This window comes from Sciurus vulgaris, assembly GCF_902686455.1.
Source record: "Sciurus vulgaris genome assembly, chromosome: 11".
Classification (NCBI taxonomy): domain Eukaryota; kingdom Metazoa; phylum Chordata; class Mammalia; order Rodentia; family Sciuridae; genus Sciurus; species Sciurus vulgaris.
In genome coordinates, this window is record NC_136472.1 from 91,148,848 (window position 1) to 91,170,270 (window position 21,423).

Sequence of the window (21,423 nt, forward strand, 5' to 3'; positions counted from 1 at the left end):
AAAAGTGGGTTCTTTGAAAAAGTAAACAAAGTAGACAAACCCTTAGCCATACTAACAAAGAGAAGAGAAAAAATTCAAATTACTAAAAAAATTCAAATTACTAAAATTCATGATGAAAAAGAAAATATCACACAGACACCACTGAAATATATAACATAATTAAAAGCTACTTTGAAAATCTATATTCTAACAAAATAGAAAATACCAAAGACATCAACAAATTTCTAGAGACAGGATCCTCCCTAACTGAACCAGGAGGACATACACAATTTAAACAGGTCAATATCAAGCAACGAAATAGAAGAAGCCATCAAAAGCCTACCAACCAAGAAAAGACAAGGACCAGATGGATTCTCAGTCGAGTTCTATACAACCTTCAAAGAAGAACTCATTCCAATACATTCTCAAAGTATTCCAGGAAATAGAAAAAGAGGGACCCCTACCAAACTCATTCTATGAAGCTAATATCACTCTCATACCCAAACCAGACAAAGACACATCAAGGAAAGAAAATTTTAGACCAATATCCTTGATGAATATAGATGCAAAGATCCTTAACAAAATCCTGGCAAACCATATCCAAAAACATATTAAGAAGACAGTGTATCACGATCAAGTGGGGTTCATCCCAGGAATGCAAGGTTGGTACAACATCCATAAATCAATAAATGTACTTCATCATATCAATAGACTTAAGGATAAGAATCATATGGTTATTTCAATTGACACAGAAAAAGCGTTCGACAAAATATAACACCCCTTCATGCTCAAAACACTAGAAAAACTAGGGACAGCAGGGACACACTCAACATTGTAAAGGCTATTTATGCTAAGCCCATGATCAACATCTTTCTTAATGGAGAAAAACTGAAAGCATTCCCTTTAAAAACTGGAACAAGTCAGTGATGCCCTCTTTCACCACTTCTATTCAACATCATCCTGGAAATATTAGCCAGAGCAATTAGACTAAAGAAACTTAAGGAATACAAATAGATAAAGAGGAACTCAAGCTGTCACTATTTGCTGATGACATGATTCTATATTTAGAGGATCCAAAAAACTCCTCTAGAAAACTTCTAGACCTCATAAATGAAGTCAGCAAAATAGCAGGATATAAAACCAACACACATAAATCTAAAGTATTTTTATATATAAGCGATGAAACATCTGAAAGGGAAATGAGGAAAACAACTCCATTCACGATAGCCTCAAAAAAAATAAAATACTTGGGAATCAATCTAACCAAAGAGGTAAAAGATCTCTATAGAACATTAAAGAAAGAAATTGAAGAAGAGCTTAGAAGATAGAAAAATCTCCCATGTTCTTGGATAGGCACAATTAATATTATCAAAATGGCCATACTTCCAAAAGTGCTATACAGATTTAACACAATTCCAATTAAAATCCCTATGATGTTTCTCATAGAAACAGAAAAAGCAATCATGAAATTCATCTGGAAGAACAAAAGACCCAGAATAGCCAAAGCAATCCTTGGCAGGAAGAGTGATACAGGAGGTATCACAATACCAGAACTTAAACTCTACTATAGAACAATAAAAACAGTATGATTTTGGCACCAAAATAGACAGGGAGACCAATGGTACAGGGTAGAAGACATGGAGACAAACCCACATAAGTACAGTTATCTCATACTAGACAAAGGTGCCAAAAACTTACAATGGAGAAAAGATAGCCTCTTCAACAAATGGTGCTGGCAAAACTGGAAATCCACATGCAGTAAAATGAAATTAAATTCCTATCTCTCACCCTGTACAAAACTCAACTCAAAATGGATCAAGGATCTAGGAATCAGGCCCAAGACCCTTCACCAAACAGAAGATAAAGTAGGCCTGAATCTCCATCACGTTGGCTTAGGATCAAATTTCCTTAACAAGACCTCCATAGTCCAGGAAATAAAAGCAGGAATCAATAAATGGGATAGATTCAAACTAAAATGTTTTTTCTCAGCACAGGAAACAATCAATAATGTGAAAAGAGAGCCTACAGAGTGGGAAAAAATCTTTTCCACACACACTTCAGACAGAGCACTCATCTCCAAAGTTTATAAAGAACTTAAAAAACTTTACACCCAAAATACAAAGAACCCAGTCAATAAATGGGCTAAGGAAATGGGTGGACACTTCACAGAAGAAAATATACAGGTATCAACAAATACACAAAAAAGTGCTCATCATCCCTAGTAATTAGGGAAATGCAAATCAAAACCACCCTCAGATTTCATCTAACTCCAATTAGAAAGGGTATTATCAAGAACACAAGCAATAATAAGTGTTGGCGTGGATGTAGGGAAAAGGCACACTCATACATTGCTGGTGAATTTGCAAATTGGGGCAGCCACTCTGGAAAGCAGTCTGATTCCTCAGAAAAATCTTTCTAGAAAGCAGAAAGATTCCTCACAAAGCTTGGAATGGACCCACCATTTGACCCAGCTATCCCACTCCTCAGTTTATACCCAAAGGACTTAAAATTAGCATACTACAGTGATGCAGCCACATCAATGTTCATACCTGCTCAAGTCACAATAGCTAGATTGTGGAACCAATCTAGATGCCCTTCAATTGACAAATGGATAAAGAAACTGTGGTATATATACACAATGGAATATTACTCAGTCATAAAGAAGAATAAAATTATGGCATTTGCTGGTAAATGGATGAAGTTGGAAAATACCATGCTAAGTGAAATAGGCCAAGCCCAAAAAACCAAAGGCCGAATGTTTTCTCTGATAAGTGCATGACAATATATAATAATAAGGGGGGGGGTGAGAGAGGGGGAGAGAAGGATGAAGGAACTTTGGATGGTGTAGAGGAAAATGGGGTGAAAGTGGGTGGATGCCAGAAAGATAGTAGAAAGAAACAGACAGTAAAAAAAAAAAAAAAAAAAAAAGAAAATTAGGGCTTAATTTGTGATAAACCGTTAATACTCTTGCTGGTTAAATTATAGTTTTTAACTTCAAGCAATTTTTGCTACACAGAAATTTATTTTTACAGAGACAGATATATCAATTTTTTCTTTTATTGCTTCAGGGTTTTGTATCTTATTTAGAAGTTTTTCTACAGCTAAACTTTTTAAAAATGTCAAATAGCTTCTTTTAGTATTTTTACTGAAAAATCTAATATTTTCCTCAAAATGTGAGATGCCACCTTCATCAAATACTAAATTCTACATGCATTTGAGGCTGCTTCTGGAGTTTCTATTATTTTTCATTTGTCTATTAATTCATAAGCCACATATTTTTAATTATTGTACCAATGTAATATATTTTTAATATCTAATTGGGCTACTCATTCCTTATTAGTCTTCTTTCAGATATCATTCAGAATTTCCCTGTTTGTCTATATTTTTCTGTATGAACTAGTAAACTAGAAGGATAAATTTACCAGAATGCAACACAAAGAGAGAAAGTTATGGGTAGTATTGAATAAGAAGGTAAGAGTTATAAATGACATTCAGAAAGTAAAAAGATGAGAAACAATTTTTTTTTTTTTTAATTATAGATGGACACAGTACTTTATTTATTTATTTTTATGTGGTGCTGAGTTTCAAACAAAGTGCCTCACACATGCTAGGCAAATGCTCTACCACTGAGCTACAACCCCAGCCCAAGAATCAATGTTTGAAAATGTAATGGATAAGAATTTGTGAAACTGTTGGAAAAAAGTTCTTAAGATTAAAATGTATAATGAAGTCAAGCAGGACAAATAATTAAATACACAGCTGAATGAAATTATGAAATGCTAAGGATGACAAGAAACCCTTAGTAACTACCTTTTCTTTATGCAATTTTCTTATTAACTCACCCTTCACAACAATTATGAGACTGGCTTGATGCTACCCCATCTTATAATAATGGAACTGAGGTAGAACAGCAAAATGAATGGCTCAGTCTTTTGACCACTAAGTAAGAGAGGCAGGATTGAATTCAGACCACCTAGAATCCACCTATCATGCTTTACTGTCTTTCCAGCAACTAAACTGACAGTAAAGTCCTCAAGAGAAACAAAAAATAAGGGTTCACCACTCAAGGACACTCAACAAAAAAATTAACAAAAACTATATCAAAAAAAAGAAAGAGAATGGAATGGAATGAAATACAAGAAACAATAGTGAACAAAGAAATAGATACACAAGTCGGCAAGTGGAGTGAAGTTTAAAAACAGGCTGCAATATAAAAATAAAATGAGAGAAAACACTAGAGTTAAAATGTCCCAATTCTAAATTTGAATAGAAGGACAGGGATACTGATCAGAATTCTTTAAAACAAAGACAAATGTTAAATTATTATAGGAATCATTTAGAACCCAATTCTAAACTCAGGTAAATTATCAATTAAGAGGAAAGTTAAAAATAGACACTTTCTTACAGAAAAAAATCTCAAGTTATCTCCAATATAAACTCTTTAAAAAAAAAAATCTCTCCCAAAATATTTATTAATCACATTGGTGATTCCACAGATGTCTATCAATTCTTTGATATTCCTCCCTCCAGAAGTAGAATTTAATTCCCCATCCTTTGCGTATGGAAAAATAACTTTATAGTGGAGAAACAAGGCAGGTATCACACCTTAATCAAATGATCAAGGTTAATATAACCAGCGATAAGACCTGCTAATGTCATGCGCCTCCTGATAGGACACCATCAGAAGGGCCCTATGTCTCTGTGATAGCCTTCCCTCAAAAGTTACAATCCCAGCCAATTGAGGGACATTCTATAAAATACCTGACCAGTACTCTTCAAAAGTATTAGGGCCATAAAAGGGTAAAACAGAGAACCCGACACAGGCTGAAGAAGACTAAGGAAACACTTCAATTGAATGCAATATGGTATCCCAACAATGTTTATGAAAAAAAAAAAAAAAAAAAACAACAGTATGTTTACCATTAAGGTTCTAGATATATGCCATAATCAAAATTAAATATTTCTGTCAACCAAAGACCCCATAAACCAAGTCAAAAAGCAAGCTACTAATTGGGAAAATTTTATATGCCAAACAAAAGCTCAGTATCTAGAATACATAAATAAATCCTACAAATCAGGGAGCAAAAGACAGACAGACACAGACACACACACACACACACACACACACACAAATCTCAGTTTGTAAAACAGGCAAAGGACATAAACAGAACAATATATCAGAGAGTATAAAAATCTGAGAAGATGTTCAGTCTCAATATTAGGGCAATACAAACTCATACAATGTACAGAAAATTCAAAGAACTATATTTATTATGCAAATAACTTATAGTTAAAGTGAAATGGCAATAATTGTTAATGTATTTATGAGTATTATACAGAAAAGATATGTAGGTAACATTCACTTCAACACATAAATATACTTACTTACTAAAACCAAAGTTGACTGACTGATCACTGATGATTTCAAACTGTACAGGACGATCACCCATACAATATTTTCTTAATAATTCAAGGCACGTATGTAATGTTTTTCTTGAGGGTTTATTTTCATGGAAAAGATCACCACCTAACAAAATAAAATCCACCTAATCAAAAGAAAATAGTGTTAAAATTGGTAGGTTTTATGAGTAGAACTTTTTAAAAACCTATAGATGGAAAGAGAAAAAATTTTTTCACAAAAGACAATATCATGTATGATAATTTAAAATCTTATGTTTCCTTTGGATCTTCCAATCTATTGATTACTCCTACTTCAATTTAGGTTCAGAAGCTGCCTTTTACAAAGATACCTTTTAATTACTACACTAAGTCCCTGACTCAGGTTACCCAAGGTGATTATATATTTTTTTTAAAAAATTCAAATCAAAAATAAACTTAGCATTTTAACAGAACACAGAACAGATATAAAATTCAATCCAAATTATTCATTCAATTATTTAGTTTTCCTACAGGCACTGGTAGCTAAGGAAATAGTAACTTACAAAATAGATGTTGCCCTGTCCTTATTAAATTGTAACTATGTGCAATACCCTGTACTGGGTCCTGAGGATATAAAGATGAATAATACATGATCGTTATCCTTATTATGTTCAAACTCTAATGGAGGAGACAAACTGTGGTATTCTCATTTCTGTGGTACTCATGCCAAACTTGCAGAATCTGAATCTAATCATGAGGAAATACCAGGTATACCCAATTTCAGGAATGTTGTACAAAATAACTAGCCTGTACTTTCCAGAAATATCAGAATCCACAACTTTCCTATGTTCATATACAAATACACAACCAGTGTAACTCTGTAGCATGTACAACCATAAGAATGGGAAGTTATCCTCTATGTATGTATAATATGTCATAATACACTCTGCTATCATGTTTATTTAAAAGAACAAATACCAAAATTTAAAAAAAATCTAAAAAAAAAAAAAAAAAAGAAATATAAGGATCATGAAAGACAAAGGCAGATTAAGCAAATAAACCAGATTAAAGGAGATCAAAGAGACATGACAACTACATGAAATATGTAGTCCTAGCTTGGGTCCCTGAAGGACACCTGCCTGCCCCTAAAATGCTATAAGAGACATTAATGGGATATTCACTATTTTAAAACTCATAACAATATTGAATCTATATTACTTTCCTGGTTTTGAATTGTATATTGCAATTAGAGATGCAAATTATTAAATGGTTCAGGGGGAAAAGTATGTGTATGTGAAAAGAGAAAGCAGAAAAAGTCAATGTGATAAAATTTTAGAAAATCTGGATGAAGGACTATTACAATTTTTTCTATAAGACTGATTATTATTTCAAAATTGAAAATCGGAAAAAACTCCAAGGAACAATGAAATAAAATAACACTGGTTAGACTGCATGAGTAAACATAATAGAGAACTGCAAAGTTAGGAAATATTTAAACTTCAATAATAAATAATAATTTCAAATTAAGGGAAAGAGTAATTAAAATATGCATCTAGAAGTTCCAACATGAGGTCTCTGAGGGTAGTGGGGATAAAATTAAGGGATCTTTTATAAGTATTAGGATATAGAATGAACATCCAGGAAAGATTTTTCACTCTCACAGAATTTACCCTCCAGCAGGGAACACACATAATAAACAAGTAAACAATTCAATGAATTATTTCAGATGAGACTATGGAAAAAATAAAACAGGATAAGGTTATAGAGTGCTTAGAATATTCTCTTTTTTTTGGCACTGGGGGTTGAACCTGGTGGTGGTGGGGGAGGGGGGCACATAGTCATTGAGCCACATTCCAAGCCCATTTTTATATTTTTAATTTAGAGACAGGGTCTCACTGAGTTGCTTAGGGCCTAACTTAGTTGCAGAGGCTGAACTTGAAATTCTCCTACCTCAATCGCCAGAGCTACTGGGAATACAGGCATGTGCCACTGTGCCTAGCACTTAAGAGTATTCTTATTTATCTATTTCTATTATCAGTGCCACCATTCACCCAAACTCAATACACTTAATTATTGTCTTCCCTTTTCTCTCTTCCTCACTACCTACAACTAACCAAACTATGCAAATTCTATTATATACTATCTCTAGCATTAACTTCCTCTTTTCTATTCCCAATGTCACTGTTTTTTAAAAGATCTCAAACTGGTCTGATTCAAGCTGTACTACCCTGCTGCCAAAAGACTTTCTACAGAACTGGGAACAAATTCCTCACCTACTCTGGCATTCGAAGTCCTCCTTAACGCAGCTCAAACTCTCATTTTCTAGTCTTTCAGCACCCTTCTGATACACGGCCTACAGGTGAGTAACCAACCTGCCAGTTACCTAACATACTTCATACTGTTTCATGTCTGTGCCTTTATTCCTGCTTCACCTTGAACATACGTTCTCTGTGTTCTTCAAGCCCCAAACCCACACCGCCTTCAAAGCTCAAGTTAAATGTCACCTCTTTCATTAAGCTCATCTTGCTATTCTCATCTAAATGTCATCTCTTCCACCTCTAAAACTCCCAGGAAATACTATTTATGATTTTCTTAAAGTTCTTACCACATGTGACCTTGCATCTGAGTATTTTGGATATCTATCCGATCTCACATTTGGGTTTGCCATATGTTCTTTAAAAACAGAAACTATAATAGTAATCTTTTCATTTCAAATAGAAACTGCCACGAGATCATGCATTCATTGAGTGCCCCACTAAAGACACAAAACACAAAATCTACTTTGAGTTTTTAGCATACTTATATTTAAGTAGGCCATGTCAGCACAAAAAATAAATCTAACTTACGGGACAAAAAAAACTGTTGACCAAAAAAATACAGTAAAATCACACAAATATAAATCAAACTCACTTCATTTTCCTGGGCAAGTCTTAAAATTTCATCAAGTGTGACAAATGTATCGTTTCCTCTGACTGCATCTTTCTCCATAAATCCAAGGTGAATATCGGTTGCAACTAAGATTTTAAATGTATTTTCATCATCACTATTAAAAAATAAATATTATTTCAAAAAAAATGCATTAAAAGGATATTCAAGTAAATTGATATTTAAGCATAAAATAAATAACAGCAGTTTTAGGAGTAAAGTCATTTTTCTACCCTTGTTCTGAAAATCTGAAGTATTCAACGGATCTTCAACATCACATAATTTTCCTAATCACTAATTCAATATATAACAAATTCGTACATAAAGTTCTAAAAGGTTCTATAACTGCTTCAAAAATTTATAATGCTGTTATAATCAGTTTTATCACTAAAACCTAAAGTCTTGCTTGTCTTCCTATTCTGTTCCAGCACAAAAACCCAAAAGGCTCTGATCATGATTTCTAGATTCAGTTTATTTGATTTTGCAGTCTAGGAATGTCAAGTTTAAAAGGTCTCCCTCTAAGTTTGTAAGTAGATTTTATACGTATATGCTAGTAACTTACATTCAGGCTCCTGAAAACACCTGTTTGACTCTACTTTCTACAAAAAGTTAGTTTTTCATTAATAAATTTTACCAAGTAAGAAAATAAATTTTACTTCAAATGAGATTTGGTAGAGGCAATTAAATGTGAAGCAGAATTGTAACAGTTATTAACATTCTCTTAAACAATGTAACTTTTAATTATCTAAAATACTTTTATATCTGTGATCTCTTCATAATTCCCAGTTAATAAAGAGGTAGGTATTATTATCTCTGAAAAATAAAAAGGCTAAACACTGAGAAATTATTGATTTGCCACTCAATTAATGGCAGAAACAGGACTAAAAGCCACAATGAAAACTCAGGTTATTTTCACTAAACCATAATAAACTTTTAAAAATATTGAAAATCTTTAAAATCTTTTTATACAAAATTAAAATATTAATATACGAAAAGCATTTCCAGCAAGATTTCTTTAGAAACTTCAAAAATGATATGCACAAAGTTCTGATTACTGTAAACAAACTTTTCAGATCACATTACTACATCCTTCCACAGCAATGTATGAAGTATTTTCACATGAATTCTCTCATTTAAAGCTCAAAATTAATCTGAGAAAGGCATGATTATTCCAATTATACAAATTAAGAAATTAAGGCAAGCCTCAGAGTACTGCTGACTTTCCAAGGTCACACACCTAATTTTCACCAGCATCTTAACACCTGTATGAAAGATTCAAAGTCTAAGGCTTTTTCCATCCAACTTTTATAGTCCTTTTATTTAGATTTTATTCAAATTCATTTTCAATAGTCGATACTAGAGCAATTTACTCCTAAAATCTGCTTAAACAGAATTGCATTAATAAAACTTCATCATGAAAATTCAAGGATATACATATAGCTTCAGTATTTTAATAAAGCCTAAGAACATAACTTTACACACTACAGCAATATAACAAATTACTGCAAGACTCCAATCTATAGCTTCACATTTTTAGTAAACATATAGAATGGATTTTTAAACACTGCAAATATTCTTTTTGATGACTAAAACTTCTGTTCACAATTCTTTATTTACTGCTAATTTATTTTTTTAAGGCGATCACAGTTAATAGTCTTTGTAAACCCAAAGTAACCAAAGGATTCTAGAGTCTAAGGCTTACAGTGCATCTGCAGAACTCATTTTTATGGGCAGTGGGGCTCTGCAAGGATGAGGTTCCTCTCCAAGTACCCCTAGGTCCTGTGTTCAAATGTGCCAATCGTTTCCAAATTCTAAAAACAAATATCAAAAACACATTTGTTAAAAAGGTTGCACATATTTAACTATTTTAAGTTAGGCTGCATAGGGTACAGACTTCTTAAATAAGCAGATGGGCAATTTGAAAGTCTCATTTTCATCTAAGCGTCTACTATTATTTTTTAATGTATTTAGAATAGACAATAACGAGTCTTCAGTGCCACTCTAGTTTCACTGTTATGGTCAAACTCACCTCCTATTTTCTTTTCCCTTGCTCTTGTGGGAAATTAATGTATATTAAATAAATATACAGAAAGGGTCGCATACAATTCTGGTACACAACACTACTCTAGATGTTAAATTGTATGCACAGGATATTCTGGAGTATGATATCAATCCCATATTTCCTGCCCAAAAGTAACATTTTTAAAAGAACAGGCTTGTTTTTGGAAGAGGAGGGTCCCATGTTTAAAGCTAGAAAAAAATAAATCAAACACGTGGAGAAACACCTTTGAGAGCCAGCAGGACAACTTTAAGTGGTCAGATTTGGGAAGGAAAAGCTGCCATCTTTGGGAAGGAAAAGCTGCCATCCCTTTATACGTCTGGAGTTCCAGGTTAGGTTGGGATTCCAAGAGTCACCAAGTCCTTCCGTGGGACTCGCAAGTCAGACGGATGAGCACGCTACACCCCTTCCCAGCCGACTTGGAGGCCCACGCTTGCCAGAGCGTCCCATTCACTCTGGGCTTCCGCCCCGGAACCTAGAAAACTAGGAGGTGGATATGATTCCTAAATTACCCCACATCTGGACTCTTCAAAGTCCCACCTTCGGGACCGAGCCTGTCTTCTTTCCCGGAAGAAAGGGCGGGATTCGTGAATAGAAAAGCAAGCACTCTGCACCGGGAACTTGAAGGGTCATAAACCTGAATTAGGCGCGAGAAAACAGCATCGGTGCTTCTCGCGATACCTCGTTAATGACGTAGGCTCCTCAAGTCCTCTTCGAGTTTCATTGGCTGACGAATGTGGCGACGGGGTGAGGAAAGTAGTGGTAAGGCCCCGCCCCTGTGCAGGAGCCAATCCTGAGCAGCCGAGGGGGCAAACCCGGAAGCAAGGTTCGCAGCGGCGACTTTCCTCTTTAAGGTGGGTAATTCATCCAGGTCCGGAACCACGTTTCCAGGTGGACTGTAGCAGTTAAGAACTACTGGGTCCAAAGGGGCGGTCACCTTCGGCCCTGACCCAGCCCTGGAGGTCAGGCCGATTGGCGGGCCCTAGGTAAGACCATGGTGGCTTCTTCGCTTTTGGCTGTTTGGAAGGCCGCGGGCCTGCGAGGGACAAGCCGGTGGCAGAGTCAGGTCTGGCGACCCTCTTTCATCCACCCCGCCTGCTTCCGTACACCCACTAGTTCTCGGACTTTCTTCCCTGCTGCCCCTTGTCGCTCGTGCCCCGGGTTCAGCACATCTGTACTGCGTTGTGCTGAGAACAAAATACAGTGCAGTAAAAATGTGTGGAACTTTTAATTCCTTGATCTGAACCTGACAAGTTATTTTAATCTGTCCGAACTTCTGCGTAGTCACTTGTGAAATGGACTTATAACCCCCATCTGTCACAGAAACTGTCATCTTATTACTTCCTAATGGGATATCATCAAGTAAGAATCTGGATCATTTTATTAAATGGCAAATAAAGAAGATGAGTCTGGGTTTGACTTTTAAAATTAAGTGTACCAAGGAAGTTTTGTACGTGATTTATTTTATCTGGAACTTGAAAAGCTGAGAATTTATATGAAGGGCAGTTATATTTAAAAAGAAACTTTTTGTGGGAAGTCAGTGAGATCTGTGCTGTAATGTTACTATATCTGATATAATTACAAGCGATCCATACTTTATATGCACTTACATCTGTTAGCTGTTTAATGAATTGTTACACTTTTGTGTTGCAAGGTTCAGAAAATAGTTTGAGAATAAGAAAAAAGTGGAAACTCCAAGAGAATTAATATAACATAAAGCAAGCTGGGTGAGGTCTCCCCATAGACTCAGAAAAGTTGGATGAACCTTCATTTTACAGTGAAGTTACAGACCTAGAGAAGTTACTGAGTGATAACTTAAGCTTGAGTTCCATGATCCTGCCCCTAGTAAACAATTTTTAATACGACATTAGGTTTCTATACTATTAAATTTGTGAAATTTAGTAGAACAAAATCAATATCTTAGGTGTATGACGAACTCTGGAACTTCTAAGAATCTATTCCAGACAGAATCAAGTGACAGGGCTTTAATTAAATTTAATGCTATAGATATTTTCTCAATACCTGCTGTATTAGGTTAGCAAGGTCCTTATCCTTAAGTTCATAATTTTTAAGGGTCAGAAACAAAGTTAGTGGCAAAACAAGATAAAATACACCAAAAAGAACAAAGGAGAGTGGGGCATGGTGGCACATGCCTATAATCCCAGTGGCTGGGGAGGCTGAGGCAGGAGGATCACAAGTTCAAAGCCAGCCTCAGCAAAAGCAAGGCACTTAGCAACTCAGTGAGACCCTGTCTCTAAATAAAATACAAATAGGACTGGGGATGTGGCTCAGTTATAAAGTGTCCCTGAGTTCAATCCCAGTACCCAAAAAAAAGAACAAAGGAGAAAGATCTAATTGAGAGGATCAAGAAAGAATGAAAGGAGAACATCCAAGAATAATCTTGAAAGATTGGTTAAGAGTTCAACAAATGCAGTTTGGAGACTGAGAAATTGGATTTTCTAAATAAATATTCTCATTTTCTCTAATCCATTAAGGCTTGTGTGCTGTGTAACTCTTTAAGCTGATATTAATTTGTAAGACAATATGGCAGCTAAGCATAATAAACGTCTACTGAAAGCTTTCTTCAATCTCCAGGTCTCAGTGAATTATGACCCTCCTGTACACTCAAGTTATCTAGATAGGGTTCCATACTGTCTTTGCAATCACCTGCATTAGACAGGAAGCTTCTTGAGGTAAAGACATGGATCTTGTTCATTATTGCATCCCAGTTCTCAGGCATTATGTTTGTATTTGTTGAGTGAAGGAGTAAATGACAGCCAAAATTCAGTTGAGAAAGAAGGAACCAACTAGGAACTATAGTTTTCTATCAGTGACTCGGACTACTTTTTGAAGCAGGAAGTTTTCCCAGGCCTGGAATTATTAAAGTAGAAATAGGATAATTATTACAGATATTGTGATAAAATGTACTAATGAGAGATTTGGGAAAGACTGTTTTGGGACCTACTGTAGCTAAGAATTCTTTCAAGTTGTCTCTTAGGACCTAGAAATTTTGGTTTGTGCTTTGTATTTAGTTTATAAAAATTTTGATTGTATCTGTATTTATTGTATCAGTTATACTTTAAAAAATTTAAGCATTCATCACTCTTAACAGAACACCATCATACCTAAACCAGTTCAAAATAATAGGCATAGTTATTCATTTAATTGAAGAAAAGGAAGAATGGCTAGATCATTAAAGATCGTAGATAACTAAATTCTGTCAGCTCCAGTATTTAATATATTCAACGAGCATTATGAGAAAACCACCCATATAGATAGTTTTTATTTGTGCATATTTGTAAAACTGTTTTCTGTGCTATTGATAGAACTTCAATTACTGTTTTGCTAATAATTTTTGTGTTTGTGTTTTCAGATCCTGATGAACAAAATAAAGCAGACAATTCATCTCTAGAAACATTATATCCTAGAATTTGAAATGCTTTTTACTTAGAATAATAGTTAAAATGGAAAAAGTGAAAGTAAATGATGAAGGAAAACCAGACCCAGAGAATTCTTTGGACTTTTCTGAACACTTTAACCAACTTGAATTGTTGGAAACACATGGACACCTTATTCCCACTGGTACACAAAGTCTCTGGGTAGGCAATTCTGATGAAGATGAGGAACAAGATGAAAAAAATGAAGAGTGGTATCAGTTGCAAGAAAAAAAAATGGAGAAAGATCCAAGCAAATTGTTGCTTTGGGCTGCTGAAAAAAATCGGGTAAAAAAACAAAAAAGTGAAAAAAAAGGGAACCATAACATAGTAGGAAAAAAAAAAAATTGGGTTTGGAGCCTGAAGACCTGCCCTACCCCTCTACTTGATCTTTGAGCAAATTCCATTTCTGAACCTCTAGTTTCTCATATGTGAAAATGGTCATCATAATGTCTGTCTCTGTTGTACAGGATTGTGAGAATCCAATTAAGCAATGTACGTGAAAGCACATATTAAATTACAAATTGTCATGTTAGGTGTTATTTGGGGGTTTAATGATAATTATAAGGATAGCAAGCAATCACCTATATTTTTAAATCATTTATAAGTTATTAGGATCATCCTATGGGTAAATATCATTTAGAATAGATAAAATGGAAATTAGCATTTATTAAATACCAACTATACCAGTTAGCTTACTACATTATTTTTTTTAATCCTCACATATGCATACAAGAAGGGTAATATTAATTTGCCCAGGATTATCCAAGAAGAATTAGCACCAAAAATCTGTTCTTTCCACTTGGCTACTTCCACTTGACTTTATTACATTCTCCCATGTCTATGTTCATTTTTAACCCCAGAGTACCCAGCAGCCCACCAGAAGTTCATAAACCAAACTGAAAATCCCTACCTGGTGGCATGTTTCTGAGGTCATATTCAGAAAGAATTGAGCCCTTAATCCTTGAATTTCCTTTCACCATTTTATTCTTCTATTAAAGGAAATTGTATTTTTAAAGTTTTATATACTGTATATTGGTATGATGCTATTATAAGAAAATTAATGTTTTCTTTACAGATGAAGTATAGAATGTTTAATTATAGCCTGTATTATTCATTTAGGGCTAAAGCTTTTTGTGCAGTAAATCTTAATTGGACAAGGACTAATGTGTGGTTTGATATTCAGAGAATCAGATTCTTTGAAGCAACTGAAAATAGTTGGCACTAAATTGTTCATTAGTAAACCAGTTGCCCTCTCACCCCAAAAAAGAGATCTTAAATCATTTTCATTTTAAAGTCATCTGCTAGCAGATTTTTATTGAACTTAATTAAATCTAAAACTGCTAGGTAGTTTAATTTTCTTTATTATTTTGCTTCAAGTTGAGTTTTTTTAAAGATCTCTCTTTTTTTTTTTTTTTTTTTTTTTTTCTTTTCAGCTTACTACAGTGCAGAGACTACTTTCTGAGAAAACCACTCATGTAAACACTAGAGATGAAGATGAGTATACCCCACTTCATCGAGCAGCCTACAGTGGACACTTAGATATTGTCCGTGAACTAGTCGCACAAGGGGCAGATGTTCATGCAGTAACTGTGGATGGCTGGACACCCCTGCACAGTGCTTGCAAATGGAACAATACCAGAGTGGCTTCTTTCTTACTTCAGCATGATGCAGATGTCAATGCTCAAACAAAAGGCCTCTTGACTCCCTTGCATCTTGCTGCTGGGAATAGAGACAGCAAAGAGACCCTAGAACTCCTCCTAATGAACCGTTACATCAAACCAGAGCTGAAGAACAACTTAGAAGAAACTGCATTTGATATTGCCAGAAGGACAAGTATCTATCACTACCTCTTTGAAATTGTGGAAGGCTGTACAAATTCTTCACCTCAGTCTTAATAGTTCTAGTAATTTTTTTAAGTTTCTAAGTACCAGTGCCTCCTTTGTGTGTGATGTAAAATATTTCCATTATACAAAGTTGACATCAAAAGTCTAACTACAAAAATTCAGTGCTACTCATGATAATGTTCTTCCTAGTGAATCGCCTGATCTTGATGTCAAAATGTATTTGAGAGTTGTTTTGCTATATCTTTAATGGTTTCCGTGGAGTTTGTGATTTTTATGAGGAATAATTTTAACTTACCTTAAAAACTTGACACGGGTAGAACAGAAACTAAAGATATTTTTGGTGCTGATCCAAGAGAAATGTATTTTTAAATATCCCATATACTGGATCTTTGTTGAGTATTTACTATACTAACATGTATTTTTATAAAGTGAGGTAACACCAAATTTAATTTAAAAGTCTTAAATATCCTGGTACAGCTTAGCTGTCTACATTATCATTGCCAGTTGCTTTCACTTTAAACCTGAAAAACTAACATACTAGTGACTTTAAAAAATACAATGAAAAAAGCCTAGATTTTGTTTTATAAAACAGGCCATTTTGGAAAGCAGTTAGCTGGGCATTTAGTCCATAAATGTTACATACTGCCTCCCCTGCCACAGTTCACACAACCCTGTGCACAGTCCTACCTCACCCTGGTTAACCTACATGATCCTTATTCTTATGGTGAGTCAGTATGACTGTTTAGAGATGCACACAACCATCCCTTGGTCCAGGAGATCATAATATATCTGCTACTCAATGGTTTTACTTGCCTAATCCTGCTGGGTTGACCTCTGCTCATAAAATCTCTTGAGTTCACCAAAAATATCAACTTTCCAAGGTCCTCAGTTTATTCAAACCATTACAAGGACAACGTGACAAGGGTAAGGAATTCTAAGAATAAGGGGATCACAATTATTATATTGGGACTAGAACCACCAAGTGGCTCAGATTTAAAAAAAAAAAATAGTGTGAATAGTGATTAAAAAAAAATTTCAAGAAAAATAAAGTGTAAGTTTTGACAACAAAAAAGACAAGAATTCTTTTTTTAATGCGTATATTTTGTTGAACCTATAGCATATTTGTTCAAACAACATGCTTATTTATTACCAGCTCTCCATATGTCCAGTAGTTTCCCATTGAATACCTAGCCCGTCTATTTCCAAAGGGTCTTCTCTTAAACTCTCAACACTGGAAATAATATTTTAGGGACATGAAACTAAACATTTTGCTTTTTTTCAGTATAGTTTTTAAATGCCTACCAAATTTTGTCTCATGAGCCAGCCCCCATGACTCAGTCATCCTACACTATGCAATACTATTTTTATTAAATACATGCGGCAGGATCTTGATTAGAACAAAATTGGATCATCTCAGGAAGTTAAAGATAATAAATGAACTGAGTCATTGTAACAGACTCTCAAGAGTTCTAAGAACTTCAATTATTTCGTGATCTCTGGCCTTGGTTTCATAGTATAAATAGCTGATACAAAGATTTGAGCAGAAAATGAGAGATTGCTTTCTGTTTTTTTTCTGGTCCAAAGAAGTCATACCAAATGAGAAGTACGGCTGACAGGCAGTGATGGTAAAATAGGACCCCCCATCTATCCCAATAGTAGACTGCTGAACAAGGCTGCCTAGTTAGTTATCTGAAAGTCACAGAACCTCCATCTCCATTCTTAATTGGGATGGGTTACATTCATGATTTTGTTAATTTTTCCTTTCTGGAGCCAAAGAAATCTATTTCTGATAAGGAACTGATTTGTGACCCCTCTTACGAGTTTTCAGTCCTCAACATTCACCAATTCTAGAAAACAAATTTAAAAAATAAAAGCCCATCTCCCAGAGGGCAGAATTTTCATTGATGCTTCCTTTATACTTTCCTTAGCATTTACTACTGAAGCCAGAATTGGGGACAGGCAGTTAGTGTAGAAATAGGGGATAGAGTCAAATCGAGGAAATGGAGGCCATAAAAGTCATCTGGAAGTTGGAGACTGCCCCTGGGAGAATGGAATGTCAAGGATCTCCCGAGCCCATTGATTACCAAATTTACCTGCCCTTATCAAGAACTGCAGGCAAGAAGCTGCTAATTAATGCTCCCTGGGTCCTTTCTGGGCTGAATCACTTTGGCCCTCCCCCTGCCCATTTGCTTCTCACTTTATGCATCTCACCTGCAAAACCAGGCCTAGACACACAGGCAGGAAGGAGAGATAAGGGGGGAAAGAACTGGAGAACAAAAGATGTATAAAAGATATAGGGGGTGCCCACTTCTTGGGATTCTAGAACATCAGCCATGGCCCCCTTCTCCTTCCCAGGAGAAGTCTGTTATTACTACTTTTAAATAAAACCTGCTTAATATGTTTACCTTGGCATTCTTCTCTAGTGTTCAAACTTCAATATTGGAGCAGAACTCATCACAAGTAAATGGTGATATCACTACTATCCACAGAAGACATTCACTAATTGCACTTTTGTCTATATTACATAGCTGTATTTTATAGTTTGTGCAGGCTAAATAGTTTAGTTGGCAAAGTTTTCTCTAATTGTAAAGTTTAGCCAAAGACATTTTTTTAATCTACGTTTTTTCATAACAGGGCTTAATTTTGATTAAGTTGTCTGCTTGAGGAAGAGACAACTTGTTATTCATTGTTCAAGGTGCACATAGGCCAATGGTGAAACTTTGGCTTTGCCTATATAAATTTCAAGTATACTACAAAAAGCCTTGTGGCCCACAGCCTACCACAGTAATGGGATTTAGAATCTTTATAATAGAGATGAGGACATTCATTTATTCCTATTTTTTGGCATCTTTATGGCATCCGTTACTCACTAAAAGCTCATGATCCAAAGAAGCCCAGATACTGCCCCAAGACTTGAGTCTCATAACCAAAATGAAATTTCTGGATCAGCTTTCTATTTTTTTTTTTATTTGTTCTTTTTAGTTATACATGACAGTAGAATGCATTTTGACATATTATACAAACATGGAGTATAACTTCCCATTCTTGTGGTTGTATGTGATGTGGAGTTAACACTAGTTCTGTATTCATATACGAACATAGGAAAGTTATGTACAATTCATTCTGCTGTCTTTCCTATTCCCATCCACCCCATTTTACTCCCCTTGGTCTAATCCAATGAATTTGTATTCTTCCCTCCCCCACTTATTGTGTGTTAGCATCCACATATCAGAGAAAACATTCAGCCTTTAGTTTTTTGGGATTGGTTTATTTCTTAGCATGATAGCCTCCAGTTCCATCCATCTACCTGCAAATGTCATAATTTCATTCTTCTTGATGACTGAGTAATGTTCCATTATGTATATATACCACATTTTCTCTATCCATCTATTGAAAAACCCTAGCTTCAGTTTTCTATTTCTGATCAACATATATGCCATATTCACCCTACCCAAAATGACTAGGAATTTATGAAATCTGCCTATAAAATATGATACTAAATAATAAATTATGCCTTTATTATTAGGTTAATCATGGAATCCTTCAAGTGTTCTGTAGGATTACTAAATTACCATTAAACCTATGTAATAAAAAGTGCTTCCTCTAAAAGGAATTTAAGATCTATGTTTGGGGCTGGGGAAATAGCTCAGTTGGTAGAGTGCTTGCCTTGTAAGCATGGGTTCGATCCCCAGCACCAAAAACAAAAAGAAAAAAAATAAGATCTATGTTTCGTAAGTTCAGAAGACAGAGAAGAGTTGAACATAGCCTATTGGTGTTTTTTAATTCCTGGAAATTTCCCTTGGAAACCCCAAAATTTTACTTCTGGAGAACTAAGGAGAAATTAAATAGTACTATCACAGGGAAACATGAGCCATATGTAATTTTAAGTTTCACCTAGTAGCCACATTAAACCAAAATGGATGAAATTGAATTTTAAAATAAATATTAACCCAGTGTATCCAAAATATTAATTTCAGCATTAGATACATATTTAACAATTACTGAAATATGTAACTTTTTTTGTAGTTAAGTCTTCAAAGTACAGTGCATCTTACAGCATATCAGAATTCGACTAGTCACATTTTGATACTGAACAGCACAGATGCTGCTTTTTTTTTTTTTTTTTTTTTTTTTACTGATTTTACTGACTTTCACTCTTTCCATTCAAAACTCAGGTACATCTAATAGTCCTCACTATAGATTTAATGACATGGCACATCCTCCAATGGATCTCACTATAGCAAGATTTGTGAGCCAGAAAGTTATCTTAATCAAAGAAATATACAATTGAAAAGCAAACTGATAATTTGTTTTCTTTTTCCATTGGTATTACAATATGTTCAGTGTTTTATCTTTACTAGATGTATAGTACTTGAAAATTAGGAAGCCATTGCAGAATTAATTTGAGTTCAGAAATGGCATTATCTACTGAGCAGTCATTGGAGTTCCATTTTCATATACAGCTACCTTAACCAGACAAGTGTTAGTCATCAAAAAAAAAAAAAAAGTGAGGAAGTGAGCCTGCCACCACACACAAGGAAGGAAGGAAGGAAGGAAGGAAGGAAGGAAGGAAGGAAGGAAACAGAGAAGGAGAGAGAGAGAGAGAGAAAGAAGGAAGGAAGGAAGAAAGAAAGAAAGAAAGAAAGAAACAAAAGGAGAGAGACAGAGAGAGGGAAGGAAGGAAGGAAGGAAGGAAAGAAATCAGGTGCCTATCAAGTTTTTCTAAACCCAGTTGAATATCTCATGGAGAAAATATATAATGATTGCAGAGAGCAACTCTAGAATAAATGTAATGTACAAAGCTGCTCCCCCTGACCTTTCTGGTGCAGCCATTTCCCCCGCCTCCCAACCACTTGTCAATCTGTGAACAGCCTAGCTAGCTATTGGTTCATCAGTCAGATTTCAAGTATCCTTCTCCAATATAGATCCCCTGTTAGCCCGGCGGAATTCAATTGCTTTACTGTAGCTACCCCACCATCTTTCCTCATCTTTCTCTTCTACTCACTTTCTCTATCCTCCTCGCTTTCACACTTTCTTGCACGTGCCCTTTCTCGTTCTCTTTCTTTTCCTCTCATTTTCTCTCTTACCCTGCAAGGAGACACTCTGTTTGCTTAATAAACTCCCTTATGTGATTTCCCGTGTCCAGAGTGGTTTCCGTGGGATCCCTTATAACAAAGACATTAGCTCTGCTGTGAGACCATATGAAGACCTGAGATGAGTCAAAGGCTTCAGGGCATGTACCAGAAGAAAAGTAGCAGGATTCAGATTTGCTTTTGTGTGCTTTTGCATATTTCTTACTGAAATTGGAAGATATGTGAACCTTATGAAGAGAATCAAAAGCAAGAAAAAGGTACAAGTGTCCTTTCATCCTTCCTTTTGATTTTAATCTGCACCCTTGCTTATGAATCCATCTAGAAAAGTAACATTGTGTGAAGGTTTCTCAACCTTCACATAGTTGACATTTGGAGCCAAATAATGTCATTGTGGGGGCAGCCAGTGTATTATTGTAGGATGATCAGAAGTAATCCTGGACTGCACTCACTAGATGCCAACAGCACATACCAGGCCCTCACCCCCAGTTATGACAACAAAAATGTCTCCAGACATTCCCAAATGTCCCCTTCTATATAGCATGAAAACCCTCTAAGGCAGGAGATTTCATAATTTGAGCAGTCGCATGGCTGTTTTTATTAACACGTAAGTAAATTTAATTAAAGCATATGAAAAAAAAAAGCATATGTTTCCCTTACATTTTATTAGGTATTCTAAATTATTCATCAATGTATATTTAAAAATCAGG

At 35.2% G+C, this 21,423-nt stretch overlaps 2 protein-coding genes across 13 annotated transcripts in view; one reads left to right on the forward strand and one right to left on the reverse strand.

The window, feature by feature from the left end:
- MRE11 (MRE11 homolog, double strand break repair nuclease) overlaps positions 1-21,423 on the reverse strand; it is an 84,914-nt gene that overhangs the window by 59,481 nt on the left and 4,010 nt on the right. The window contains exons 1-4 of one of the 9 annotated variants that reach the window (XM_079101953.1): positions 10,957-11,021; positions 9,986-10,094; positions 8,269-8,401; positions 5,365-5,525 (exon numbers count right to left, since the gene is read on the reverse strand). In XM_079101953.1, the coding sequence (XP_078958079.1) occupies positions 5,365-5,525; positions 8,269-8,401; positions 9,986-10,005 (314 nt within the window). In that variant the 5' untranslated portion in view covers positions 10,006-10,094; positions 10,957-11,021. Of the gene's footprint in view, positions 1-5,364; positions 5,526-8,268; positions 8,402-9,985; positions 10,095-10,568; positions 10,590-10,854; positions 11,022-21,423 lie in introns of those variants that run through there. The other 8 variants (XM_079101952.1, XM_079101956.1, XM_079101951.1 and 5 more) reach the window with 8 other exon arrangements.
- Positions 11,143-15,883, forward strand: ANKRD49 (ankyrin repeat domain 49). Of its 4 annotated transcripts, none has more exons than XM_079105775.1 (3): positions 11,143-11,196; positions 13,716-14,064; positions 15,213-15,883. In XM_079105775.1, the coding sequence occupies exons 2-3, from the start codon at positions 13,807-13,809 to the stop codon at positions 15,672-15,674; spliced, it is 720 nt and encodes a 239-aa protein (XP_078961901.1). In that variant the 5' UTR covers positions 11,143-11,196; positions 13,716-13,806; the 3' UTR covers positions 15,675-15,883. The 4 variants fall into 4 exon arrangements, with proteins under 4 accessions (XP_078961901.1, XP_078961902.1, XP_078961900.1 ...); XM_079105776.1 differs by having other exon boundaries at positions 11,193-11,328; XM_079105774.1 differs by lacking the exon at positions 11,143-11,196 and adding an exon at positions 11,205-11,704.

Excerpts from the sequence above, each read along its gene's own strand:
- ANKRD49 (XM_079105775.1), top strand. The coding sequence starts at position 13,807 with ATGGAAAAAGTGAAAGTAAATGATGAAGGAAAACCAGACCCAGAGAAT. Across the intron at positions 14,065-15,212 it reads GGGCTGCTGAAAAAAATCGG|CTTACTACAGTGCAGAGACT; the intron begins GTAAAAAAACAA and ends TTTTCTTTTCAG.